General features: G+C 44.0%; 1 protein-coding gene across 1 annotated transcript; it reads left to right on the plus strand.

Moving 5' to 3' along the window:
* The first annotated feature begins 357 nt into the window (after positions 1-357).
* C8B (complement component 8, beta polypeptide) lies at positions 358-18,854 on the plus strand. Its single transcript, XM_009698951.1, has 13 exons — positions 358-465; positions 1,541-1,698; positions 1,971-2,124; positions 3,405-3,546; positions 4,528-4,669; positions 6,854-6,986; positions 7,847-8,044; positions 10,126-10,366; positions 12,485-12,613; positions 13,351-13,514; positions 15,773-15,926; positions 17,217-17,285; positions 18,703-18,854. The coding sequence occupies exons 1-13, from the start codon at positions 358-360 to the stop codon at positions 18,852-18,854; spliced, it is 1,944 nt and encodes a 647-aa protein (XP_009697253.1).
* Positions 18,855-23,712: the final 4,858 nt, after the last annotated feature.

Genomic DNA, 23,712 nt, shown 5'->3' on the forward strand with positions numbered 1-23,712 from the left:
GATTTTGCACTCTATTCCTAGAAAGCTGACTTTAGTTTACTTACCACTTCCCTCTTGCCAAGGCTCGAGTATGTTTCATTTGTTGAAATATTCATTTTTTTCCCGTCCCTTGAAAGGAACATTAGAAATGAAAGTGTAAATTGCTTCTAGACAGATCTTTGCTTCCTTCCCGCTTGCTTCCAGAAAGCCCTGTACTAACAATTGCAATGTTTACCTTGTGAATCTGCCAGGTGGTGGGTCGTCTGCTGTTTACAGTGTGGAAAAAATGAGCCAGTAATTTATCCTTCTCTACTTGAACCATTTTCAACGCCCCCCCCCAGCAGATGGAATGGGAGCAGTGGTAGTTTCAAATCGCCGATGGTACCTTGGAGCGATGCGCTCAGCACGTACCGCGTTTGCTCCGTACCCCCTCCAGCTGTTGCTGCTTTATGCCGTACTTGGCGTCCTGACCGTTCATTGCTTTGGGTAAGTGAATGTTTCTGAATCCGTGTCCATGGGGTGATCTGATAAAGAGTGAAAATCGGTCCAGACTCTGCTTTCCTGTTGTATGGCACATAATTGCTGTCTTGAGTGATTTCTGTATTTCTAGTGAATAGCAAAAGACATTGTTTTGAAGTTAACGTAGTGCAATGTGTCTGCCTTTAGAAAAGTAATCCCGTTTGATGAATCTGTGACGACAAATTGCCACGGTCATGTTGTAATGTGGAATTCTGTTTGCAATATGCAACCTCCTCCTGTGCTAGCTGCCCGACAGCGTGCGGGAGAGATGGAGTTTTGTTTTCTTTGAGTACATCGAAGGCAAGAGTCTGGCTGAAAGTTGTTTCTGTGCTAGCTTAATGGATTTTGCCCTTTCAGAGGACTGCAGTCAGTCAGTGACTGTAATCTTTCCAGTCTAACTATATTTTTCCACTGTTCTCTGAACTTTGAGCTCTGATTTCATGCCTCAGTGAGCTGATGAGTTTTTGTAAGTCCTTTATTCCAGGTGATTTTTAATATGCAGTAATGAGAGCCCCTTGCCAGGCACTATGTCATACTTAAAGCTTCAGCTGATGCTGTTCCTTGTCTTGGTGAAAGAATTGGGAACATTACTGCAGTGGTTTACTTGTCAAAGTGGATATGAAAATAAACTAATTGACAATGTTTTACTAAAGCTTCCCACTTAGATTAGGTGCTACAGGGAAGCATTTGTCCGGGACGAGAATTTAATCAGAAATACTGAATCTGCCAAAAGAGTAGGCAGCATGTTAGCTGTGGCATGGTGGAAGCCTTGGAAACAGTTGTCACATGAGGGGGTGAAAGGGGGCTGCGGTGAAGAGTCAAGGCTCACACTTGGGGTTCAGGGTCATTACTGAGATGAACGGGATTAATGGATTAATGACTCTCTATTGTGAACCGAGAATAGAGTCTGACTAATGGATTTGGCCGACTTGAGAAAAAATAGGCTGCTCAGCAAAGGGGGGTGCATGAGCCTGGTTTTCAAAAATGCGGAGTGCACGCCAGCCCTTAGTGGTGTTTGTCATGGAGGTGTACCACCTTGTAGCTGTTCATCATGTACGGCAGCGAGGTACCAAAGTGCTGCCCATACAGCAAGCAGCAGGGAGTGACGGGACAAGGGCAGCAACTGATGGTGCAGATTTTACTGCTGTCCGCTTGGCCAGGCTATTTGGTGGGGCTTGCACAGCTTGAGATGAAGCCCAGGTTGGTGGGACGTGGGTTGAGACTTGCTCTCATGGTGATGGTGTAGAGGACTGGGTCTGCTCTTGGGCACTGAAGAGTGGATCAGGTTTCACAGAGAATCAATGCCAGTATGAAATGAGTACTGAACTCTAGAGGTTGCGTGGAAGTTTTGATGAGGTCTAACAAGTGTTAGTTCTCTTTGGCATGTGGTTTTGCACAGGTATAGGCCAAGTTGCTCTGTCCTCACAGCTCGGTGGTTTCACACCCTGAAGCTCTCGTGTTGTTGAATGCAGTGCTGAAAAGGAGTCCCTTAACCTCAGCAGCACCAACAAGAGCATGGCCAACGGCAGGCGTGCCAGGTCCGTGAGCAACCTCCCGCAGCCCCGAGACTGCACGCTCTCCGCCTGGTCCTCATGGAGCAAGTGCGATCCCTGCCAAAAGAAAAGGGTGAGTGTTTGTGGTCTAGGCATGAAGCCTGAGAAACCAGGAGGCGGAACCTCTTCCAAGCCTTGTCTTTTTTGTCCATGGGGTTGGGCAAACAATGGGGAGCTGCTGAGGAAAGCCATGTACAGGTGACACTGCAGGGAGACTGCACGCTCTCCGCCTGGTCCTCATGGAGCAAGTGCGATCCCTGCCAAAAGAAAAGGGTGAGTGTTTGTGGTCTAGGCATGAAGCCTGAGAAACCAGGAGGCGGAACCTCTTCCAAGCCTTGTCTTTTTTGTCCATGGGGTTGGGCAAACAATGGGGAGCTGCTGAGGAAAGCCATGTACAGGTGACACTGCAGGTTTTTGCTTTCAGGTGGCTTTTTAGCTCTTCAACTTGCGATCCCCAGTAACTCCAGTGCTTTCCAGGCTGCCTCATTGTCCTGAGAAGGTGTAAGCCCAGGCTTGGTGAAAACACAGGTGGGAAGCCCAGGCTTTGCAGGGACTTTCTCTCCAACACAGTCCTCTTCTTCTAGCATCAGTGTGAGGCACCGTCCCCGCTAATGGTCTCCCGTGGGACCTGAAGACACTCGGTGTCTCTCAGGATTAAGATGCTTTTTCTTGTCTGCCAATGAGCATTTTCGACCTGAGAAGCCCCATGAAATGGAAGTAACGATCCCAATAGCATGAAGAGCAAAATCCCCATTGCTAGAGGGACCTCCTCTAATGAGTTGGAGAAGCTGTTCCAGGCTTAAGTGGGAATAACCAGTGATGGGAGTTGGGAAGAGTGAAGCTTCGTATCGAAGAGTTAATCTTAAAAGCTGGGGAAAAAAGGAGGGCTAGCATATTGGACGGAGTAATTGACTGCTTCACAGCAGTGTTGTGGGCGGAAAAAAATCCCTAATGATACAGAGGGCCAAGTAAATACACTGACAGAAAATAACAAGGGATGTCGTTACCAGTGCTAATTGAAAGAGAGGAGATGTAACTGAATCCTTCCTTACTCTTGCAAATGCCCACACTACCCTGTCAGGCTCATTTAAACAAACTGTCAAAGAAAAGCAAACTTTCCTTCATCCTTTCCAGTCCTCAATCCTTCCTTAGTAAAATGAAAACTGTTGCAGATCAGAAACCTTTGAAATGAGGCACGTTACCAGCATTGCACTTCTTTGCTGACACTTTTGTTTTTATATGACAGTACTCTTAGATCAGATCTTCCCGACACAAAGTTTGTTTTTTAACTAGGGGAGCATAACATTCACAAAATCTTGTAAACTTGAATCAATATTTTTTATTTCATCACAGTACAGATTTGCCCGTCTGGAACAACCTTCTCAGTTCAATGGAGAGCCCTGTGATTACTCTGACAAAGAAACAGAAGACTGTGTTACAAATAATCCTTGCAGGAATAAAGTTAGATGTGAAGGTTTTGTGTGTGCAGTTACAGGTAAGGACTTACGGAGTGAGAAGTGATGGTGCTCAGGTGGCATCTCTGACGCCGCTACGCTGAACTTCCTTCTTCTGCAAGAGTTTGTTGGGCCAAAGAGATGTCAGGAGTTGACCCGGGTCCATCCATGCTTGTGTTGTGTTTGCATCAGTTTGCATCTGTTTGCATCAGATTTTGAGTGAGTCTATTAGCAAACATCTGTCAGTCTAAAGCATGTCTTTAAAATCTCCAAATAGGAAATTAAAACCCAGTTGTATCAGTAAAATCTGTAGCACAAGTGGGTCGGACAGCAACAGGAGAACATGCACTGGGCATCCTTGACGCATGCCTGAGAGCACAGCAGGTTATGATGGTGGTCCTCATGGCATTTCCATCCGTCCTTATCAATGACTAATTAGTCAGAGACACTGTAAGCAGCGTGGAGAAGCAAGGCAGCAGTTAGCTGTGTCCAAAATTTGATCAGCCTCTGCTTTACATCTGCACTCTGGCGGTAGAGAGGAAAGTGTGCGGGGAGCAGGGTGCCGGGGCAGGGGGGAGCTCAGCACAGGAGACGGGGCAAAGGAAAGCGACTCTGATCTCTGTCCCCCAAGCTAGGGTTTTGGCGAGACTGGAAAACAACTCGGTAATTATGGACATGGGAAGGGGGGAAAAAAATACCGTATACAAAATCTGCCCAACAGTCTCCAGCATGTTTGGTTTCTCAAAACTGAAAAAATTTAGCAACAAAAAAATTCTGTTCTTTTTTATACTTTTAATTGCGGTGGGGTTTTCTTTCTAGGTTGAACAAGGAATTTTAAGATTATGAAAGTTTTGAGCAAAACCGAGCAGATGGAGTTTGGTGATCCATGCAGACAGAGAAGAAATATTTTCCAGCTAGATTTGAACCCTGCGTTACAGGAGTCTTTTATTGTGTTTCTAGGCTCTGAGTCAGGGAGTGTGATAATCCATTGTTTTATGAGTAATTTACACCTTGCATCCTAGGGAGATGCATTACACGGAGGCTGCTTTGTAATGGGGATGATGACTGTGGGGACCAGTCAGATGAAAAAAACTGCAAAAAAGTGTTTAAAAAATGTGACCAGAAGATGGAACAATACTGGGGAATAGAGAATCTGGCAAAGGGGTAAGTCGATGACCTTCATGAGGTAATTTCTTACTTAAGGATAGGAATGATCTTATGTGGCTTCAGACATGAACATTGAATGGAGAAAAGCTGTAGCAATTGCTGTATCCAGGAGTTAGTTAGGATCTGACAGCCTCTGGGGTCCTAATCCAAAGCTTGGTGGGAAAATCCTTGACTCCATGAGTCTTTCAGAAAATGATGAGGTGAGAAAAAAGTCCCAGAGGTACCCAGGGGTACTTGTGCACCCTGTGGAGGTCATCAGCTCAGTTTGCAAGTATGTCCTGCAAGAGCCCGTGCGTGCTCTTTGTGTTGCCAAAACTTGGTGAGTGAAGAGGGAAGTGTCAGCACCAAACATTTCTCTCATGTCTGCGGGTACTTGCACTTCAATTAATCAGTGGCAGAGTTGCAATAATCCAATTTTGCCCAGACGTAAGTAAAGTTAGACTTTGGCCTAATTCAGTCTGTGGGGAGATGGAATGTCCTAGCCTTTAGGAACCGAGAGACTACTTCAAACCATGCCTCTGAAATAAAAGCAAAGGGTGGTTTGTTAAAATCTGAGGATAATGTTGTATCATTCTTTACAGAGTCACTTAAATCAGCATCTTGGATTGCCTAAAATCTGAACCTGACTATGGATTTTTATTTTTAGAGAGTGTATTGGTTTTGGGGGGGTCAAAATTTCTTGGATTTCTTCCATGATAAAGATGGTGGAATTTGTGTCCTTTGCATGAGTGAGGTGGGATTAACCTGCATGCTAGCAAACTTCAGCTTTGTGGCAACTAAAATCCAAGTCTGAATTGATCCAGCTTTTGCAGGCAAAGACCGTGGCAACTTTTTGTAAGATCAGACTGTGCGAAAGAGTTTTTACTCATTCTGCAGGGAAAAAATGGTTTTTACATAAAAAAAAAAAAAAAAAAGAAAAAATTACATTGCAAGGGAAAAATTGTAATTTCCTCCTTGTTCTCTGGAGATATGGCTGCTGCACATGTCATTGCTAATGCTTTGTACTTCTGAGTTTAATCAAAATTAAAAATAATGTTGGACAATTATAGGAACATGCTTCTCATCTCTTTGAAGCTACAATTGCTCAGTAATTTGCTTTTAGTGGACTTCCCTTCTTTTCAGATTGTTCTAAAATTAGAGTTAATATTTTACAGCTTCAGAGTCATTATCATGCAAGTCCCTCTCCCCAAAATAAGGGAGGCAGATCTAACAGACTTGGAACGTTAATAGGGGCACGACACAGACTATTAGCAATTTGTCTTTTTTTTTTGGTGAAGTTTCGTCTAATGACTCTTGTTACTATTTGTGGCGGTGAGTGCCATGTCCTCAGTTATGTGCCACGAGGGTGATGTGAGGGTGTCCTGACAGCGAGCAATAGAAGGGGTTTTACTGCAACAGATCCCACCGGCAGCAATAGGAGAAGCAAATGATGGGGTTTAATCACCTAATCTAAAAGGTTGCAGTGCTACATCCTTTCTTAGAGCAAACAGGTTAAGATTACTGTCCATCATCCACTGAAATCAAAGGAAAACTTCCCAGGGATTTCAAGGATTAGTTGAACAATTGCTTGAGTACTTTTATTCTTGTTCCCTGACAATTGTTACTCTCATCTGCTGACTCCTGGTTGATCCTAGACCAACCTGGCAAAGATTATGACTGATAAACCAGAACAAAGAAATGTGAAGGAAAAATTAGTCTGGACTGATGACATGGGTTGGCAAAGCTGTCTTTGAAGATCTTGCTGGATGCTGCTGCACTAGTGCAGGCGTTTGGGGATGCTTGGGGTGGGCAACCTGGTGGGTTGGGAGTTTGGCTCGTCCAGTTTGTTCTACTCTTCCCAGAGAGTTCCAGTAAAGGCTACCGAAGTTGCCAGTGCTGGTGGCAGTAATGCTCTGGTGTCATTCGTAGCTGGGTGGTGGAAATTGCCCTTCATATTCATCAACGTGTCAAAATTTGACTCTGTCTTTTGCTTTCTTGTTAGTTAGGTTTTTCTGGAGCTTCTGGGTTGATCGGACAGTGAAAGAGGCAAAACTTTCTTTTGGGGTTTCAAAATAAAGAAGTATGAAACAAAGAACCCTCAACCAAACAGAACAATCTTTTGCCTTTCTCAGCCAAGGCATTTGATGGTTACTTCTATATTGATGATAATCTTGATATTTTGCTGTTGTGCTTCATGTACAGGTTAAATATCTTCACAAATAACTTGGAAGGATTAGTTCTTGATCACAGGTACTATGCTGGGGGATGTTCTCCCCATTATATCGTGGACACGAGATTCAGAAAGCCATACAATGTAGAAAGCTATACACCAGAGGTACGTATCAGATTTGTCTGCAAATAAACATACGTAAGTATATTCCAATAAATTTAGTGCATAATACTGATAAAGCTTCATTAATAAATCATTTTATAAAAATTACAAAATTTGTGAGACCAAATGGGGTGAGACTGTATTTAGCTCTACTTCTGGCACATCATCATACTCCACACACTGTATGAAGTTGGACACATCCCCTTATAATATCCGTGTGCACTGGAATAGATGGCAATGTTCCCTTGGACCTTGGCACTGCAAAAACTGAGCCTAACCTTCCTGGTGCCATCTGTCCAAGAGGGCCTGAAAGCCACCCAGCAGGCATGGGGAGGTTAATTTTAGACAGAATTGTAGAGTGCCTTGAGAGCCAGGCTGGGAAAGCTGTCCTTGTGCAACAGCCTAGGATTTAGCAGCACACCATGTGCTTTGTGTGAAAGCTTATTTCTGTGGTGCATCAAAGCTGTATTTCAAATATTGTATATTTGACCTTAATGCTCTTGATGACATAGCATGATATTTTTGTGTGATGCCCACTAGGAAACCTTTTCCTTTTAGAATTCATACTTTAATTGATGCCTGTGTTTAAGATTTCACCTTCTTCGCATAAGATTGACATATTAAGTAAAACCCTGAGGTCCTTGCAGTATGGAGGAGATAGTAGCTTTCCTGCTGCTGTAAATCAAGTATTCTTGAAGTACCGGTGTTAATAATAATAGTGCTTTGCAATTATACAAGACTTTTCATCTTCAAAGTGCAAGCATTAATTCACAAGTATGTTTGTATCTGTATTCCTTCCCCATGCTTCAGGTATACAATCGCTATGCAGGAAATTAGAGGTGTTGTTTTTGCTTTCTGTTTAGACCAAAGGCAAATATGAATTTACAATGACGGAATATGACTCCTACTCAAATTATGAAAGCAGCGTCCTGAAGGCAAAAGCTTCGCAGTCTAGCTTCAGCTTTGGTATAAAAATACCAAAAGTGTTTGAACTTGGTTACAATTCAAACGACAACAGGTTCAAGAAGTTCTTTCAAAGGATGAAAAGATTTTCTTCAACTGTAAGCACCACTCCATTCTCTGCTAACGCATTATCTGTGTGTGTGTGTATCGGTGTGATCCTCATCAAGTCAGCAGCCATGACTAGGATAAATGAAATCTTTCCTCCTGATTGGATTTTCCAGTTTGCATTGGTCCGATGTTTACTAAGGCCACAATGCCTTCCTTTGTGTTTACAGCATCCAGGAGCTTTTCCATTCACCTCTCGGCCAGGCACCGGCCTGCCTGACCTCTGAAATCAGCCACAATTGAGTGCAGTCTGTCCGGTGTCCTGCTGGGCATCCAGATTTGGATGTTTGTGGTGAAGTCATTTTAAAAAAATGAAACTGAGAAGTCGGTTCAAATGGCCTCCCCTCCATACAGACTCCTAAAAGGGTCTCCGTGCTGCACCCCAGCCACGGGATGCAGCCATTTAAAAGTTCTTACCGCTGATGCCAAAGCGGCGAGTCGGTGCAGCCAACACAGTGACTCCTCTAAGGGAATCTGCACAGGTAGAATTGAGGTTTAGCTAGTGAACCCAGGAGCCCAGAGTTCCCTCTGCCCTACGGGTGAGTTACAGTGACAAATAAGAGAAATCGAGGGTGAAAGAAGGGCAAATAGGATTTTCTGCCTTTCCAGGAATTTCTGCGCCTGTACACACAGTCCAGAAACCGGTCTGTGGTGTGGACGGCTGTTGTCGGTGCGATCACCGCAGAATATCATCTCACACGTGAAGGGCCATCCCTCTTTTAGGTGGGTTCAGCAAGGCAGGAGCTGTCACTTCAGTAAATGATAGTGCAAACAGCGAAGCCAAGCTGTCCTACTGTAGGGCAGCCTTGACAATAAAGTAGAACGAAAACTGCTAGCGGGCCTTCCGTGGGTTTAATTATAGACTAACACATGCTATTTTACTTTGGCTGATGTGGTCTCTCTGCCGAGTACGTCATTTACCAGATCAGGACACACACAACACAAAATACGGATGGCACAACGGCTTCCAGTCTCCTCTCTGGAGATTTGGTCGCATCTGTGATCTGATGGACACTTTAAGCTGGCTGGAGATGCTTTAATCTATAATGCCTAGGACTGTTTTATGAGATTAAGTCTGACGTAGCATGCACCATCATTTGATTTCTTTTTTTTCATCTGTTATTGCTGTAAACAAACCTAGCTCTTGTCAATGGTTTAATAGTATCACTGATCTGTGCCTCTCCCCTCATTATAAAGCGCACTCAGGAATGGCAGAGTATTCCTTGCTGCTATTAAACTTGCATTTCCTTCCTGCAAAGAGGCATTTCCCCTGACAAGATCAGAGGTATATAAGAAGCGTGTGCAAGACATATCCATAAAGAAACCTAATACTAAGTCTTGATTTCATTATTTAAGCTACAGAGTTCTGTATTGAAACGCCCATGAGCTGCTTGTCCTGCTGGCCCAGAACACTGGACACTAAATCCTTTGAACACGACAGAAGATCTCTTCTGTTCCTGACTTTTATGCCAGAAAGGGGAGATACAATATTTATCCATATACACACATCTACACAGAGACATGTAAATACCTGTCTCTGTGTGTGTGAGCGTTCGTGTTTTCTTCTTTCCTTTGAGTTTTGTTAATGGCATATTCTGTAGAATATACATATTAATGTGGATCAACCAGAGAATTACCATTTCACATATAAATCATCATGATTTCAGTTGTCAGAATTTTTCAGGAGAGAGCTCGTGAGACATAAAGGCTGGCCAACATTATTAGAGGTAGAGCAGTCTCGTGGGATGCTGCTTATGTCCTTGCATCCTGGGTCTGGCAGGGCAGAGCCCTGAGCCTGCCTTTCCCCGTGTCCCAGTCGTGGTCTGAGCCATCACCTAACCTGTAACCTCTCCCTCTTCCTTCTTCCCTCTAATACCAGTCAGCATCCTGATTTTCAGAAACTTAACGACTAGAAGTTTTGGGGTTGCTAAATTAAAAGATTTCCAGTTGCAAACTGTCAAACTGATAAATCCCGACCAGGGTTAACTGTTTAATAGCGAGTAACTACACCTTGTCACAAGAATGACATCCCTCGCTTTTTCTGGATTCTCTTCTTTTTCTGCATTTCATGTAGTCCAGCAAATTCATTCATGCCCGTTCTGAGCTGACTGTTGCTGTTTATAAGCTGAAGCCCCGAGCCCTGATGCTGCATTACGAGTTCCTGCAGAGACTCCATCAGCTCCCGTTGGAGTACAGCTACGGGGAGTACAGAGAGCTCTACAGAGACTATGGGACCCATTACATCACGGAGGCTACCGTCGGTGGCATCTATGAGTATACTCTAGTCATGAACAGCAACGAGCTCCGAAAGGCAGGTACGTGCGTCTGACGGTTGTGAAAAAGTTTTGGGGCCAGCTTTTTGGTGGGAAAACCCCTCTGCAGGCACCCAGTGATGGTTCAGGTCTGAGGTCAGAAAACAGAGATGGTGGAAGAAGCGGTCAACAACACCTCAAAGAAAGCCTGCAGGAAATGTGGGAGTAGAAGTGCATTGTGGCAGTGAATAAAGAGCCTGGTTTTCAAAGCATGCTGGGCTTCATCTAGCTCTCAAGCTGTGGGTGCTGCCAGTTCTCGATAAAGGACCCTGTAGCAGGTATTTTAGACGACACATTTTGGAGACTGACAAGATGTTGAGATGAATGAGAGTCGTGTAGCTTAACACTTCTGTTAGCTTTGAAAACCTTCACCTAAGTTCTTTTTCCATCGCCTGTCAAATGACAGTTTTGAAACACCTTTAGCCTCGAGAGCTTTTCCAGCATGTAGGAAACAGTAAATAATTTGCTGGGTGACTCTTGTGCTTGACATTGCTCTTGCTCTTTGACTCTGGTTTCCTTTTTTGTGAGAAATGATGATTGTTGTGTAGGACAGAGCGAGCCGTGTGACATTAATCAATAGCTGTACTCTCTTATTTATTCATTGGCATGGGAGTGAGTAACTGCCTCCGCTATTTGTGAAAGCATTTAGTGGACTCTACTGTGTGTGATGCTCAGTCTGTTTGCTCTTCTGCTGTCTAGGAATTGCTTATCCAGCAGTCAGATACAGCCCGGAGGGACAGAATTTAGATTCAAATTTCAGATATTCAAAACATTAGCACTGCCCAATTTCTCAGCTGTTGGTGTGGGCCCATCACAAGCCACGTTTGTTTGAACTGATGTGTATTATCGTTTGCATCAAAATGCTACTTGTCAGCGTCTGCTGACCTAGACGGGGATCCTGCAGTAGTACCAGCAATTTCACACCATCCCCAGTGCAGAGCTGGGCTGTAAGTTCTCACTGGGCTTTGGTAGGTCCACTCTGAGAATTCAAATTTTTTCCCTTCAAATCCATCATTATGTTTGTACTGTCTCTGCTGGAAATCAAGTCTTCTTTTGCAGATCTAATGTCACACCCCGTGTCACATGGTTGGCGCTTGCACTGCTCGCGTGTATAATCCAATATGCCAGATGTGCCTGCAGTTCATGATTTGGTACTTTCTGTGGGAAAGACGGCAGGAGAGAGGTCTGGATTGTGCTGTACAAGGTTGTCATAAAATAGTGGTTCCTGCCTTCAGGTCCCTGCGGAGTATGAGCATTAATAGGGGCCATCCTGCGTCAACCCAAAACTCAGTGCATCCTCTTTTCTGATCGAGAAACTGGCCAATATCAAATGTATGAGAAGTGTGTAAGAACAGGACATACAGCGATACTTGTGTTGTGAGCTCATATAAACATTTGTATCGTCAAGACAGGGGTTTAACTAAAAAAGTAAAGAGTTCAGGGAAACATGGGGGATTACAACAAAAAAGCAGAGAAAGAAAAGAGATACTTGAGTGCCATATCTGGTGTTTCACCATGATAACAGCCTAAATATTCTTGACTGTTAGGACAGCAAGGAGTTTGGAGAAGGACTTTGGGGAAGAACATGTGAAGGATTTGCAGATTTTTAGGGCAAATTCTTATATGCCAGGAAAAAAATTACAGTAGAGCTTCATGGAGAAAGTTCCATGAAACAATTCAGGCTTTTCTAGCAGCAAAGAATTGGAGATGTGAGCTAGCAAAGGGAGGAAAAGCTACTTCATCTGTTACTCTTAAAAAGCCTGGCTCCTGATGATGGGGATGGGTGGTGGGTAGTCCTTTGTCAAAGGCGTTTGGCATTTAAGTCACAGGCCAGGCTCCCCCCCATTGCAGCTCTGCATAACCCAGTACAGCTGAGTTGGTAATTAAAAGCCTCCTCTTCCAGCATTTACCTTGCATTTGCACTTGGTTTCAGAGTTCTGTAAAACGTAGAGATTTCATTTTGTTTCATATAGATCTGTTAAATATCTAAAAAAAGGCTTCTTCATTTCATCTTTTTTCCCAAAGGAAAAATGTTTATCAGCTCCCATTTTCTGCGTTTATGGACATAAAACATCAAATGGTTGTATTAAAACACTACAATTTTTTTTGTTTGTATTGAAGGTTATTCTCTGAGTGATGTCCAGAAATGCGCACAGCATGGCCTGAACGCTGGCGTGCTTACTTCTAGTGGCTATGTCAAGCTTGGAATAACTGAAGGCAGCTGTAAATCCCTTTTAAAAGAGATTGGAGGTAAGCATGAAACACTTCTGCCATTTAATTTCTAGCCTTTGTCATAGTGAAGAGAAGGTTTTGTGATCTTGCCTGCCTGAAATATTTCCCCACTCCTTCACAGCTGCTTTTCAGTCTGCTGGCTAACCCCAGCCAAGCTTAACAGAGGTGTAGATGTCTCAAAGCTTGAGTTTTTTGCAAGATTTTCTTTGCTGAGTAGAGCAGAAATATTTGCTCAGTGTCCCAGGGAAAAACAGGAACAGATCAACCATTACCCACCTGGCTGGTGCTGTGTTTCCAATCCAGCCACCTCTCAGCAGCGCAGCCCAGTATGCCTCCTTTTGCACCCAAAAAAGCCCAAATGGGGAAAGCAGGGAGATGATGGTGTTGTGGGAGCCTCAGGGGACATATGGGAAGCTGGGGATGTTGCAGTGGGAGGAGGGTGCACCTGAAGATATGCAGAGGAGAACAGGGTGGTGAGGAGCATCGGGCTGCGGAAGGACCCTCGAGCTTGTAACCATAGGGAAGACATTTAGGGGGAGAGCTGTAGGGTGCGGGAGAGGAGGATGGGGGTATTGCTGCGAGGGAGCAGGAGGGGCACAGGACACACAGCGTAGGAAGCCAGGCTTCGGGTGTGAAACACTCGTGGCCACCTTTCTTTACCCTCTCGGTGGGATGGGCCATATACAGGGGTGTTTTGCTGTTAGCTTATATCTCAACTGCAATCCACAAAGACATACCTGAATGCATTTTTGCAGACAGCACCTCCCAAAAACAGTACGTGGAAGATTTCATCGTCCTTGTTCGTGGCGGAGCAAGCGAACACATTACCGCGTTGGCTTACAAAGACCTGCCGACGGCTGCGCTTATGCAGGAGTGGGGAGATGCTGTACAGTACAACCCTGAGATCATAAACCTAAAGGTACTGTATCCATCGCTTCATTCAGCCTCACTTAGCTGAGCGCCTTGGAGAACTCTGTGTTTAAATAAACAGGATTTTTAAAAAAAATTTCTAAGGCAAATAATACACCTGTATAGTGCAGCATAGTTTCTCTAAGACTGGGTATTCAGAAAATCAAAGGTGTGATGTGTTAAAAAGAATGTGGTTGGAAGTACATGAAGTAAACAGCTTTAACCTTTCTAACTTGACTGTGCAGATGTGATCCCTTGCTGCCTACCAAGCAGATCAGACGATCCACCTTCTGTTTTACCGATGTATCACTTATCAAAAATATATCTGGCAGCATACATTTTATAAGGACTTTTTTTCTTTGAAATTTCTCCAGTCTTCTGTAAGCACCGGTGATTATTTCCAACAATTCTCTCTGGTTCAGAAGGTCAAGTAGTTCACCATACATACCTGGATGTTTGTGCAGTTTAGCTAAACCTTAAAAGTATGAGTTACATTTTGAAGAGTCAAGGTTTTTTGATCCTGAAGTGGTTTAGAAATGCAAGGCACTGTAAAAGTAAAAAGCGAGCAGAGGTATGTAGCAATTCTGCCTCATCATTTTTAATGTCAAAAGAAGTTTACTCTGAGTGAATAGTACAAAGGTGCAAGAGAACATCCTTTTAAACAAGCGTTTGGACTGGTAATGGTGGAAGTTGATTTTATTATTGTATAATTGGTTTACATTGTAAAAATTAATTTTAGGCAAAAATATTTATATTTGTAAATGATGTTTGTTTCTCATTGAAAATTCTGACTTTTCGTTTAAGAAGAAGAGGGGAGTTCTAAAAAATACGAAGCAAAGCAAAAATCAGTAATTTGGAACTAGAGCCAGTGCCTGGCCAGCGCTTGCTGCAGCGGAGGTGGCTTTCCCAAGCCCCTGGTGCGCTGTGGATTGACCTTCCAGAAATGCACTGGGAGGTCTCTGGGCAGGAGACAACAGAAATGCGACCCTCCGCGCTACATCCCACGTACAGAAAATTCTCCCACAAGAAATTGCAACGTTCTTTGTCTTGCCTGGCATCAGTGACCGGGCTGCCCAGTGAAAAACCCCAGACAGATGTAATTTGGATTTGCTATCTATAATCCTTCATTTCCATACCAATATCCCTGTGGGGCTTGCAGATCAAAAGTACCAGCAGAGTGTGACTAAATGTCAGCCCAAGAATGCTTAGTTAGGGAAAAGTAAAGTAAATCAGTTCATAAATCATCTGCTGAAGGGACTTGGCAGGTCGCTCTTAGTGTATTTCCTCATTTGTATGATCTGAATTCAAAAAGCAAAGTATGGATCGCAGATAATTGATGAAGAGTGGATGTACAGCAGCAGGAAATGAGCATTTTTTTATTGAAACATTCTTCTCTTTCTTGTAGCTCGAGCCTGTGATAGCAGTAGGGTGATCTTTCATGCTGACTGTATTGCTGTGGCCTGTATGGCAGGCATCTGTATAGCAAGGGTGGGAATTTGGGATGGATCCTGTGATGACACGTGCCAATGTCCTCCCACTGGCATTAGTGGCTGACTGGCAATATTGAGACCACACCTTAGCTTTCCCTTGTTCTCAGGAAAAAAAGAAGAGTGGGTCAAATTCTCCTTGGTCCCTACTGCACGTTCACCGTGTTGTGCACCCCTTTATCTTCTCCTACCGACCCCATCTGCAGATGAAGATCACAGTCCTCTGCCTTCTGAAGGCAGTGGAAACCCTTGTTTTGGCTTCATAAAGTGAGAAACCAGCCTTGAAATGCAGAAATGGTTACGGTGAAAGTGCAAATTTGAATGCCCGTGACCGTGTGCCTCTGGCTGTGCTGTGTGGCTGTAGGATGAATGAAGGAGATTTTAGCGGGTGGGGTTTTGGGGGACCTTTTTTTAATTGGAATAAGAGAGCACTCAGGAAACCTAAGTTTGAGCAAATCTGATCTAAAAATGTCGATATCAGGAAAATGGATGAGAAAGGATTTAATGAAACTTCTGTGAAACTTTGCCCGTTTGTCTGGCTGTTCTATTTTGTTACGCATTTGCAACTGCTTTGGTGTTGTACGCCAAGGGGAGGATCCCAGTAAGCATTCCTGACATTGCTGCCTTGTTGTTCACGAGTTTTAAGGAAAATACTAATGGGAAACCTGGAGCCCGTACCACAAGGCCTTCATTTCCCTCTCCAGCTGTGCCACCACCGAGCCCTGCGATGCTCACACCATCTTGATCTTGGCAACGAACGCAGTTTCTTCCCTCCCTTTAGGCAGAGCCGCTGTATCAGCTGGTAACTCCAACTGACTTTGCTAATGCGATCACAATAAAAGAAAATCTGCGACGGGCTCTTGATGAGTTTCAGCTGGAGACCAGTTCTTGTCGCTGTGCTCCGTGCCATGGCAATGGCATCCCCTTTCTGCAAGGTAGAAGGATTTTGCACCTCTTCTCTACCCTCTTAAGAGAGATGAGCTGGGAATTTCTGGGGAGCGAGGCAGCTTGGCGAGTAATCTGCTCTTTAGTTTCTCCTGTCATTCCTTTCTCAGATAATTAATTTTCTTTTTTTTTAAGTTGGTCTATTTGTAGAGTGCCACCAGTAAGTAAAGATAATAAAGTCAAGAGATGTGTCTTTTTAACGGGAGTGGCCATCTGTATCAGTTTTGTGGAAGAATTTGTTCCTTCTCAATTATGCCTTAAAAAAAAACAAAAGTTGACATCTTTAAGTCTCCTCCTTTGCTTTTAAGATTGCTTCCATCCTCCTAGAGAAGTGACTACTGTCTCAGCATTAATTAGTGTTTGTAAAAGTGTTTTGAAGATGAAAAGCACCATATAAGTGCCAAGTACGGTTATCACCGTCACCTCCCCCCATTTCTAATAGAAGCTGTCCTCCTTTAAGCAGGCTGTGATTTAAAAATGAAGGGGGAAAATAATCAAATTGAATGAAAACCGCACTGCCTAAACAGAGATATATGATGTGCTGAGAGCTTCTAACAAAGGGACCATTTTGTCAAGTGCCTAATTCCAATCTGCATCTGCAAAAGTCCTGATGAAAATCATTATCATCTATGTGTATCTAACGCAGAAACGATCACTTCAGGTACCAGCTAGTTGATTGTAGCACTTAAAGGATTCATCTTATGATTACCCTTGTTTAAATAACTTTTTAGGAGCTGAGTCAGGTTCGCGTTTCATTTAGGATCTTCTCAAAAGGAGATTTTAAATGACCATTTATTTTCCTAAGTGGGAGCTTTCCTCCGGGGTCCTGCCATGGGATGCACACCCCAGTCCTGGGCAGCCAGAGCAGGGTTACCTGGGCTTTTCCTCTGTCACAAAGCTAAGTTGGGATGCTCCTGTCCCAGGTGCTCGTTCCTGATGCTGCACTTCGCTCCCTCTCAGCTCTACCAAGATATCTCTTTTGAAGAGGAGCAGGGGGACCGTGTGGTACCCTGGCTGGCTGAATTACTGCCCTGGTGTAGCTGAGGTTGAGCTGCAGTGCAGGGGCAGGAACAAATGGCCGGGGAGGTGAGAGGGGTGGCAGGGCAGTCACAGCTTCCCTACTTTATTGCTATTTTATACTTTCACCACTGGAGAAAAATGCTGATATCATTTCACCCGCTGTCCCTTCCTCACTGAAGATGAAGCACTGAAAAGAAATGGGTGTCTGCAGGGAAATGTGACTTGAAGTCTCTAATCCCACCATCTCTGCTTACTTTCAGGAACCGAGTGTCAATGCTTATGTCCCCTTGGCTACAGTGGCACTGCCTGTGAGATCAGCGAGAGGAAAGGTAAGAGGGTCCCCAAGTCCGAGGAGACAGTCCCAGCTGTATTTAGGAGTGTCCGGGGATGGCGGGTGATGGATGGGGAGGAATGCCCGGCGCTGGCTGTCCCCACTCTGCCCAGCCCAATGCACGAGCGGTTGGGGTCCTACGAAGATGTCAGATACACTTTGCCTGCCCTCTTCGAAATTTCTTTGCACTCACGAGGACGTGGCTTTACTTTTGCAGTGCAGAGCTGCATAAACGCGCCTTGCAATGGTACCAAAATATGAACTCCTACCTAATTTGCAATCCATGACAAGCCTTGGGTCTCCTCCAACAGCTCTGTTTTCTAAGTTTTTCCCTTTGATACAGCCAGGATGTTGCAAACTGTTTTCTCCCAGATATGCTACCATGCATTTTAATCTTAAAATCTTATTATGTTGTTTGGAAGCATTTACTAATGCTTCTTGGTCACTTTATATCACTGCTGTCTCCTGACTAATGTTCTTAACTCCTTCTAGTTTAGGATGATCTGTGAATTTAATCGTTTTGTTTACTTCTTCCAGCTCATTAATTTAGATGCTAAATAATACCAGATCTCAGGCACCCAGAGCTCTGGCACCATCCCACAATTTGATGCACTGCATTTATCATTGTGCTTTGTTTACAGTCTTTTATCCAGTTCTCATTCTGCATGCCTGTGTCCTAACTAAGCCAGGCTGAAATACATTTTAAGCCAAGATTTCACCAAGCAGAGGGTCAATTTTGTAGGTGTTTCTAAGGAAGTCCAGGGAGTCTTAAACTGTGGAGTCACTTAACACCTTGTTCCAGGCTGCTTACCACAAGCGTAATTGCATCCGACCCTCCCAAAGACTCACATCCATCCGCTTGTCAACATGTAACTTCCTTTCTCACTCCCCTTTCCTCCTTTCATGTATTGCCTCCGTGTTCGGCTCCGTGATTCTCAGGATTTTGAATTTATGTCACTCACATGCTCAGGGTCCAGAAGAAACAGAGTAATAGGAAAAGCAGTGGATAGGAAGCTGAATATTCAAGCTGTTGTTCATTGAAGAAGAACGTGCTAACGTTTCCCCTAGCACCTCAAAATGTGGCTGACACGAGTTTAGTTGCTGTTTTCTTACCTAGGCTTGGACAAAGTCAGAGACAGAAATGTCCACAAGCAAATATAAAGCTAACTCTTTTTTTTTTTTTTTCCTTGTCTTTGCTGCATAAAGTGTAGTTTGAACAAACACCAGAATGCTGAACAGAGAATTAACATCTTTAAAACAATCACTCATTGTTAATGACTCAAGTATATTATTAGTGGTGTGGACAGGGGCAGAGCTGTTTGTATTTAAATATGATTCATGGAAGTCGACAGCTCTTCCCATGGAAAGAGCTGCTTTATTCTGACAGTCCTTTCTGGCTTTGGGTTTTTTTGCAGATGCTGATATTAATGGAAACTGGGGTTGCTGGGCCAGCTGGTCTCCATGTTCAGGAGGTCAACGAACAAGGAGACGACAGTGCAACAACCCTGCCCCACAAAATGGTGGTTCGTCATGCTCAGGGCCAGATGCTGAGACGGTTACTTGCTAGAGGGGATCGTTAGGACCTTACACAAAACTGATGGGCAGTTTGCAAACTGAGTGAGAAGATGTCACCTGGCTGACTTACCAAGTTAGCCTCATTCTGCTTATGGGTCTCATCCAAGTGCATTGAAGTTGGAAACATTTCAGAAGACACTAGGAGCTGGGGCTGTGTTATGAATCACACCTTTGGACATGCTCTGCAGTTGACCCATGGGATTGAATGTGCTTACTGTTCTTAATATTTTGACTTTTCTCTGTCTTTATTGCAATGGGCTAACTGAGACAAGCTTTATCTCCTGCCTTATTTGGTAGATGCATTGTTTTAAATTTTACTGTCTTGTTTTTGAAGGTTCCTTTGAGGTAAGAAAAGATTGTTCGATCTTACATGCACCAGAATGTGTGCTAATATGCAGCTTCTGTGAAGACAGCTGTGTCATGTGGAGCAAAATACAGCATATTAAAGTCTAAATCTCGATGAGCACAATAGTATCTAATGTGACATTTAAAGCCGCTGTGCCTTACTACCCCCGTTTCCCAATTTATTGTATTTAACTTAAATTGTCTGTCCTATTAGAAGTTGTCTTGAAGGAGTGAAAACCGAGTTGTGAAGAACAGCCTGGTGACACCAAAGCGTTGTTAGACTGTGTAGTAGTTGTACTCCTACCACAGCGGTGAGCTTCCTCCTGTGCGTTGCTGAAGTAGAAGAGATGCACTGATTGTGTTGGATACACCCCGGTGTGCTCCGATACACCAACGCTCTGGTTCCTTGGGAAGGGCAGAGGGATGCTACTGGGGTGGGGAACTGGAAAGCAGCTGCTGGTCCTTCTCCTGCTGGGGGTTATTGGAAGGCAGGAGAGATGGTTACGCTTGCAGGAGGGGCTGACCCTACCTAGGGGCTGTCACTCCGGGATGCCAGGACCCTCCGCTGGAGCAGGATGAGCAACCAGCTTTTCTGTCATGGGCAGAGTAAATGGAACATTTTGGAACAAACATCTTTGCACATCCTCTGAGGTCTTCTGCCCTTAGGAGTTGCCTCTGCCCCAAACAGGCTCTGGTTTGATCCCGCGAAAGCCTGTATTTCATCAGCTGTATTGCTAGTGCACTCAGGTTAGGACATCCACGATGGAGAGTTTGCTAGGAAAAGAACCAAAGTAAAGTGAACGGTTTGCCCTTTGTTACTGTCCATGCATTGCAGTCCAGGTCAAACAAAAGAGGAACTTCTAATATTGCGCACCGTTTCATGACTGACCTGACCCTGGATCATTCCAGGGACTTGCCTCCTTCCGCTTTGTTGATGGTTAATGATTTTTGCGAAGACGTTTGGTGGGGCATGCTGTAAAATAACCAGCAATAGCTTTGCTCCAGGAAAACAATTCCACCAGTGTAAAGTTGTTCATGAGTGTTGTGAGTCTTCTAGCGTCTGCAAGGTCAAACACTCTTCCGAGGGTTTTTAGCAGTGCTGGTGATGATGGGTTGGTATCACCAGTTTCTCTCCTTTCAGACTGACATTTTCTAAATGTAATTCTTGTAAGAACGACTCAGGCTCTCTGACATCTGAACAATGCAACATGCATTTAGTTGTAGCCCTCATGCCGCCTCCACACTTATTGACAAGGTTTCTGTGACAGCTTTAAGAAAGGAAGAGCACATTGCATATGTAAAAGAAGAGTGCTCTGTACTCATTATGGGCTTCGTAATTGAGCTGCCAACCCAAAACATTTCCGTTATCCACGGTGTAACTGTGGTATCTTTTGTGTGATAGAAATTTGCCAAGAACTTCATTTCGGGTCATGGGTAAAAGAGGTCACTGCTTACGCAAAGTATGATATTCTTCAAAGATTTTTAAAGGGACAGTGCAGAAGCTCTGCAGCAGAGGACCCTGATCATGGTTCATGGGTGCCTGTGAGGACACGTACTGCAGTGCGGTTGCCTGCCCTTCTTGAAAGGCATCGATGTGATCTGATTAAGGAACTTTCTCAGATGAGTCGAGTGGCTTTTGAAAATTTGACCACCTTTCCTGGTCATCAGGCTGGAGTAAGCACTCTGACACATACCCACGGTGTGTCTATCCACTGCTGCGGCAAGCAGAGCCAAATGTAGCAACCTCAATTGGGACTGCTGTTCCCAGATCAGGAAAGCATGGATTTTTTTGAAGGGCAGTGTCTGAGTTTGGGTATTTGGGGGGTTTTTTGGAGGAAGAAAGGAGAGATTTGACAATCTTCAAGATCAGCAGGATAGTCTAACTGAAGTATGATTTTAGTAGTGGTTGAATATTGAGCCTATAGGCTTAGAAGCCCCCCATAAAGGACGTAACTTTATCTCGTCCTTGTGATTTTGTGCTTTGATTCAACTAACTAATGATTTATTATGACCTGGAGGGGAATAAAAAATACTCTGCTGAAGCTTTTATTGTTTCATTTTGGTACACATTAAATTTTGGTATTATCTTTTACTGGTGTTTCTAACTTCCACTTTCTGTGTAAGTTTAGATTAATAACCCACATATGAAAACTCGGGAAGGCTGCAGGCAGGTTGCGTGCGTGTTCAGCACTGGTTGCGCTGCTCCAGCCCGTTTCTCTGGTTAAGACAGTTGTCTCAATGGGCTTTACTACATCCCATATTATATTTTCACAAGCAGTTTGCTTGTGAAAAAAAGAAACTAAGTAAACGTGGAGAAGCTGTGTTTTCTCCACCTCCCTGGTTGAAGACGTTGCTGTTGTGATGCGAGCTGGATCTGGTCAACATGGCTTAGGAAGCTCCCAAAAGGGTATTTTAGGTAAGTTGTAATTCTGACATCCAGCTTTCCCAGGACAAAAACCAACTTGACTCTTGCAGTCTATACCATCTCCATCAGGAGTGGGTAAGTCAGGCTGCTTTCCAGCCTGGGTTCACTTGCTCCCTATCTTTTCATACCACGTAGACACTTTACATTTACCTGTGAGGCTGGAACGTGGTCTAGGCTGCGGCGGGGGACTTGCAAACCCTGTGGTAGCCGTAGTATTGCTCAATTACTTTACCGTGCTCCTGTTTCTCCCGCTATACTTGTTCCTCCCCAGGTTCTGTCCCAGATGGAGAAATTTTGTTAAAAGCAACCCAGCAAGTCCATGCAGAGGTGTTAACAGTCCCCAGATTTCCAACTCCTAGTTCTTCTGCTTTGATGGCTGAAGAGCCCAGTGAGCACCCAGGACAACTGCAAGATTTCAGGTTAAATTATACCTGCAGATTTGTCTTCCTTTTATATCCTATTTTAACACCCCCCTGCTTTTGTGAATCAACAGAACTAGAGATGAAGACAGTAATTATTACCATCATGAACATGTATTTTTACTTATTTGTAATGCAGCGCCCAGAGTCCCATGTGATGGGCATGATAGAGCAGCATAACGAATGCCAGTCCCTCCCCAAACTCTCCAGAATCTGGTGTTTCTTTTCTTTCAGGTTTTTTGGGGTAGGATTAAATGTTTTGTATCTTCCCGTGCCTCTGCTTTACACTGTATAAAAAGGAAGGTAATAATTTTTGAGCTGCTCCTGCTGGGGAATTTTTGCCTGCTCTAAAATGGCAGGCTCAGAGGGACGCAGGCATTTGGGTAGTTGGCGTGACATTGACCCCGAGGTAGAAAACAGCTCTGTCTCAAGCGCTGCCCTTATCTCCTCTTCTGTTAGCTGGTTATCTGGAGTCTGCACCTTGCAACCTCAGGTGTATTGTCATCAATCATTTGCTATTTTCTTTTGCGTACTGGTTCCTCTCTGCCCTTCCTTTGTTAATAACCCAGTTTGCCTATATCCATAAAAATATCTGATTGTGATACCATTTATCCAAAGCACCATACATCCATCATGTACTTATGAGCGAGATAAACAAGGTCTCTTGGGAAATATGCCGCAAGAAATATATAGGATAAATAACTATATCAAATGTATGTCAGTGTGCAAGAGAGGAAAATCCGTTCATTAAAACCAGGGTGGAACTGCAGTGTTTTATTGTACCCTCTAAGCTTTTAGTTTAAGTAAGAAACGTACATTTTTGCTGCTTATCTCATGTAGCACAACTCTCATGCTGGCCACTTCAGCATGAGATATATTAGCTGCTTTGACTGGCACTGTAAATGTGTAATTGCTCATAATCTTTTATTATTTTTCCCCCAGACCTTACAGGCAGCTTCTTCCTTTCTTTTGACTTCGCTTTCAAGTTTCGGCCGTGCAGATGTCTGAGCCCTGGATGTGGCGGGGGACTAGGGTGGGAGGAGAGGGACTGGTACCGAGCTGCCTTTGGCATTTAAAGGAAACCTTTGGGTTTGTATTTCATTGCCCTGGCTTGCGAGGTGAACGTTGAGAATGAATAACTGCAGGTAAATCCCAGCTTTTTTGCTCTTATTTGTGTGTGCTTCATGGTGGTATTTCACATGCAGTTTCTTTAATCACTTGTATTTGTTCTTTTTCTGTGGTTCTCCAGCCCGTGATCTGTCCTTCTAGCAATGGCTCTAAAAGCTGAGGATGCAGGTTGCCTTCCTGCAGGCCCCCCATCCCTCCCCAGCCTCCAAGGCATCAGATCTTTCTGTTCATTAATTTCTTCCCTCTGGTCACAAAAGAAGCATGCTCAGCTTTGTAACTAAGGTGACTTTATACTCGTTTACTTTCAGGCATTTTCCTGAGTCCTAAGCAGTCGGTGTAAAGGTAAGAATCGCCTATGAGCCAAACTGGTCCTTGGTGTAAGAGCACTGTCTCATGTTTCGACACAACCTGCTAGCCCAATGCCAAACAGTATTGAGAAAACCACTGATGGGAAAAACTTGTTTTGGTCCTACATTTCACATTCCTCTGGGATGTCTAAATCATACCGATAGATAGGTGCTTCACGCTGCTGC

This window comes from Cariama cristata, unplaced genomic scaffold (assembly GCF_000690535.1).
Source record: "Cariama cristata isolate BGI_N322 unplaced genomic scaffold, ASM69053v1 scaffold864, whole genome shotgun sequence".
Taxonomy (NCBI): domain Eukaryota; kingdom Metazoa; phylum Chordata; class Aves; order Cariamiformes; family Cariamidae; genus Cariama; species Cariama cristata.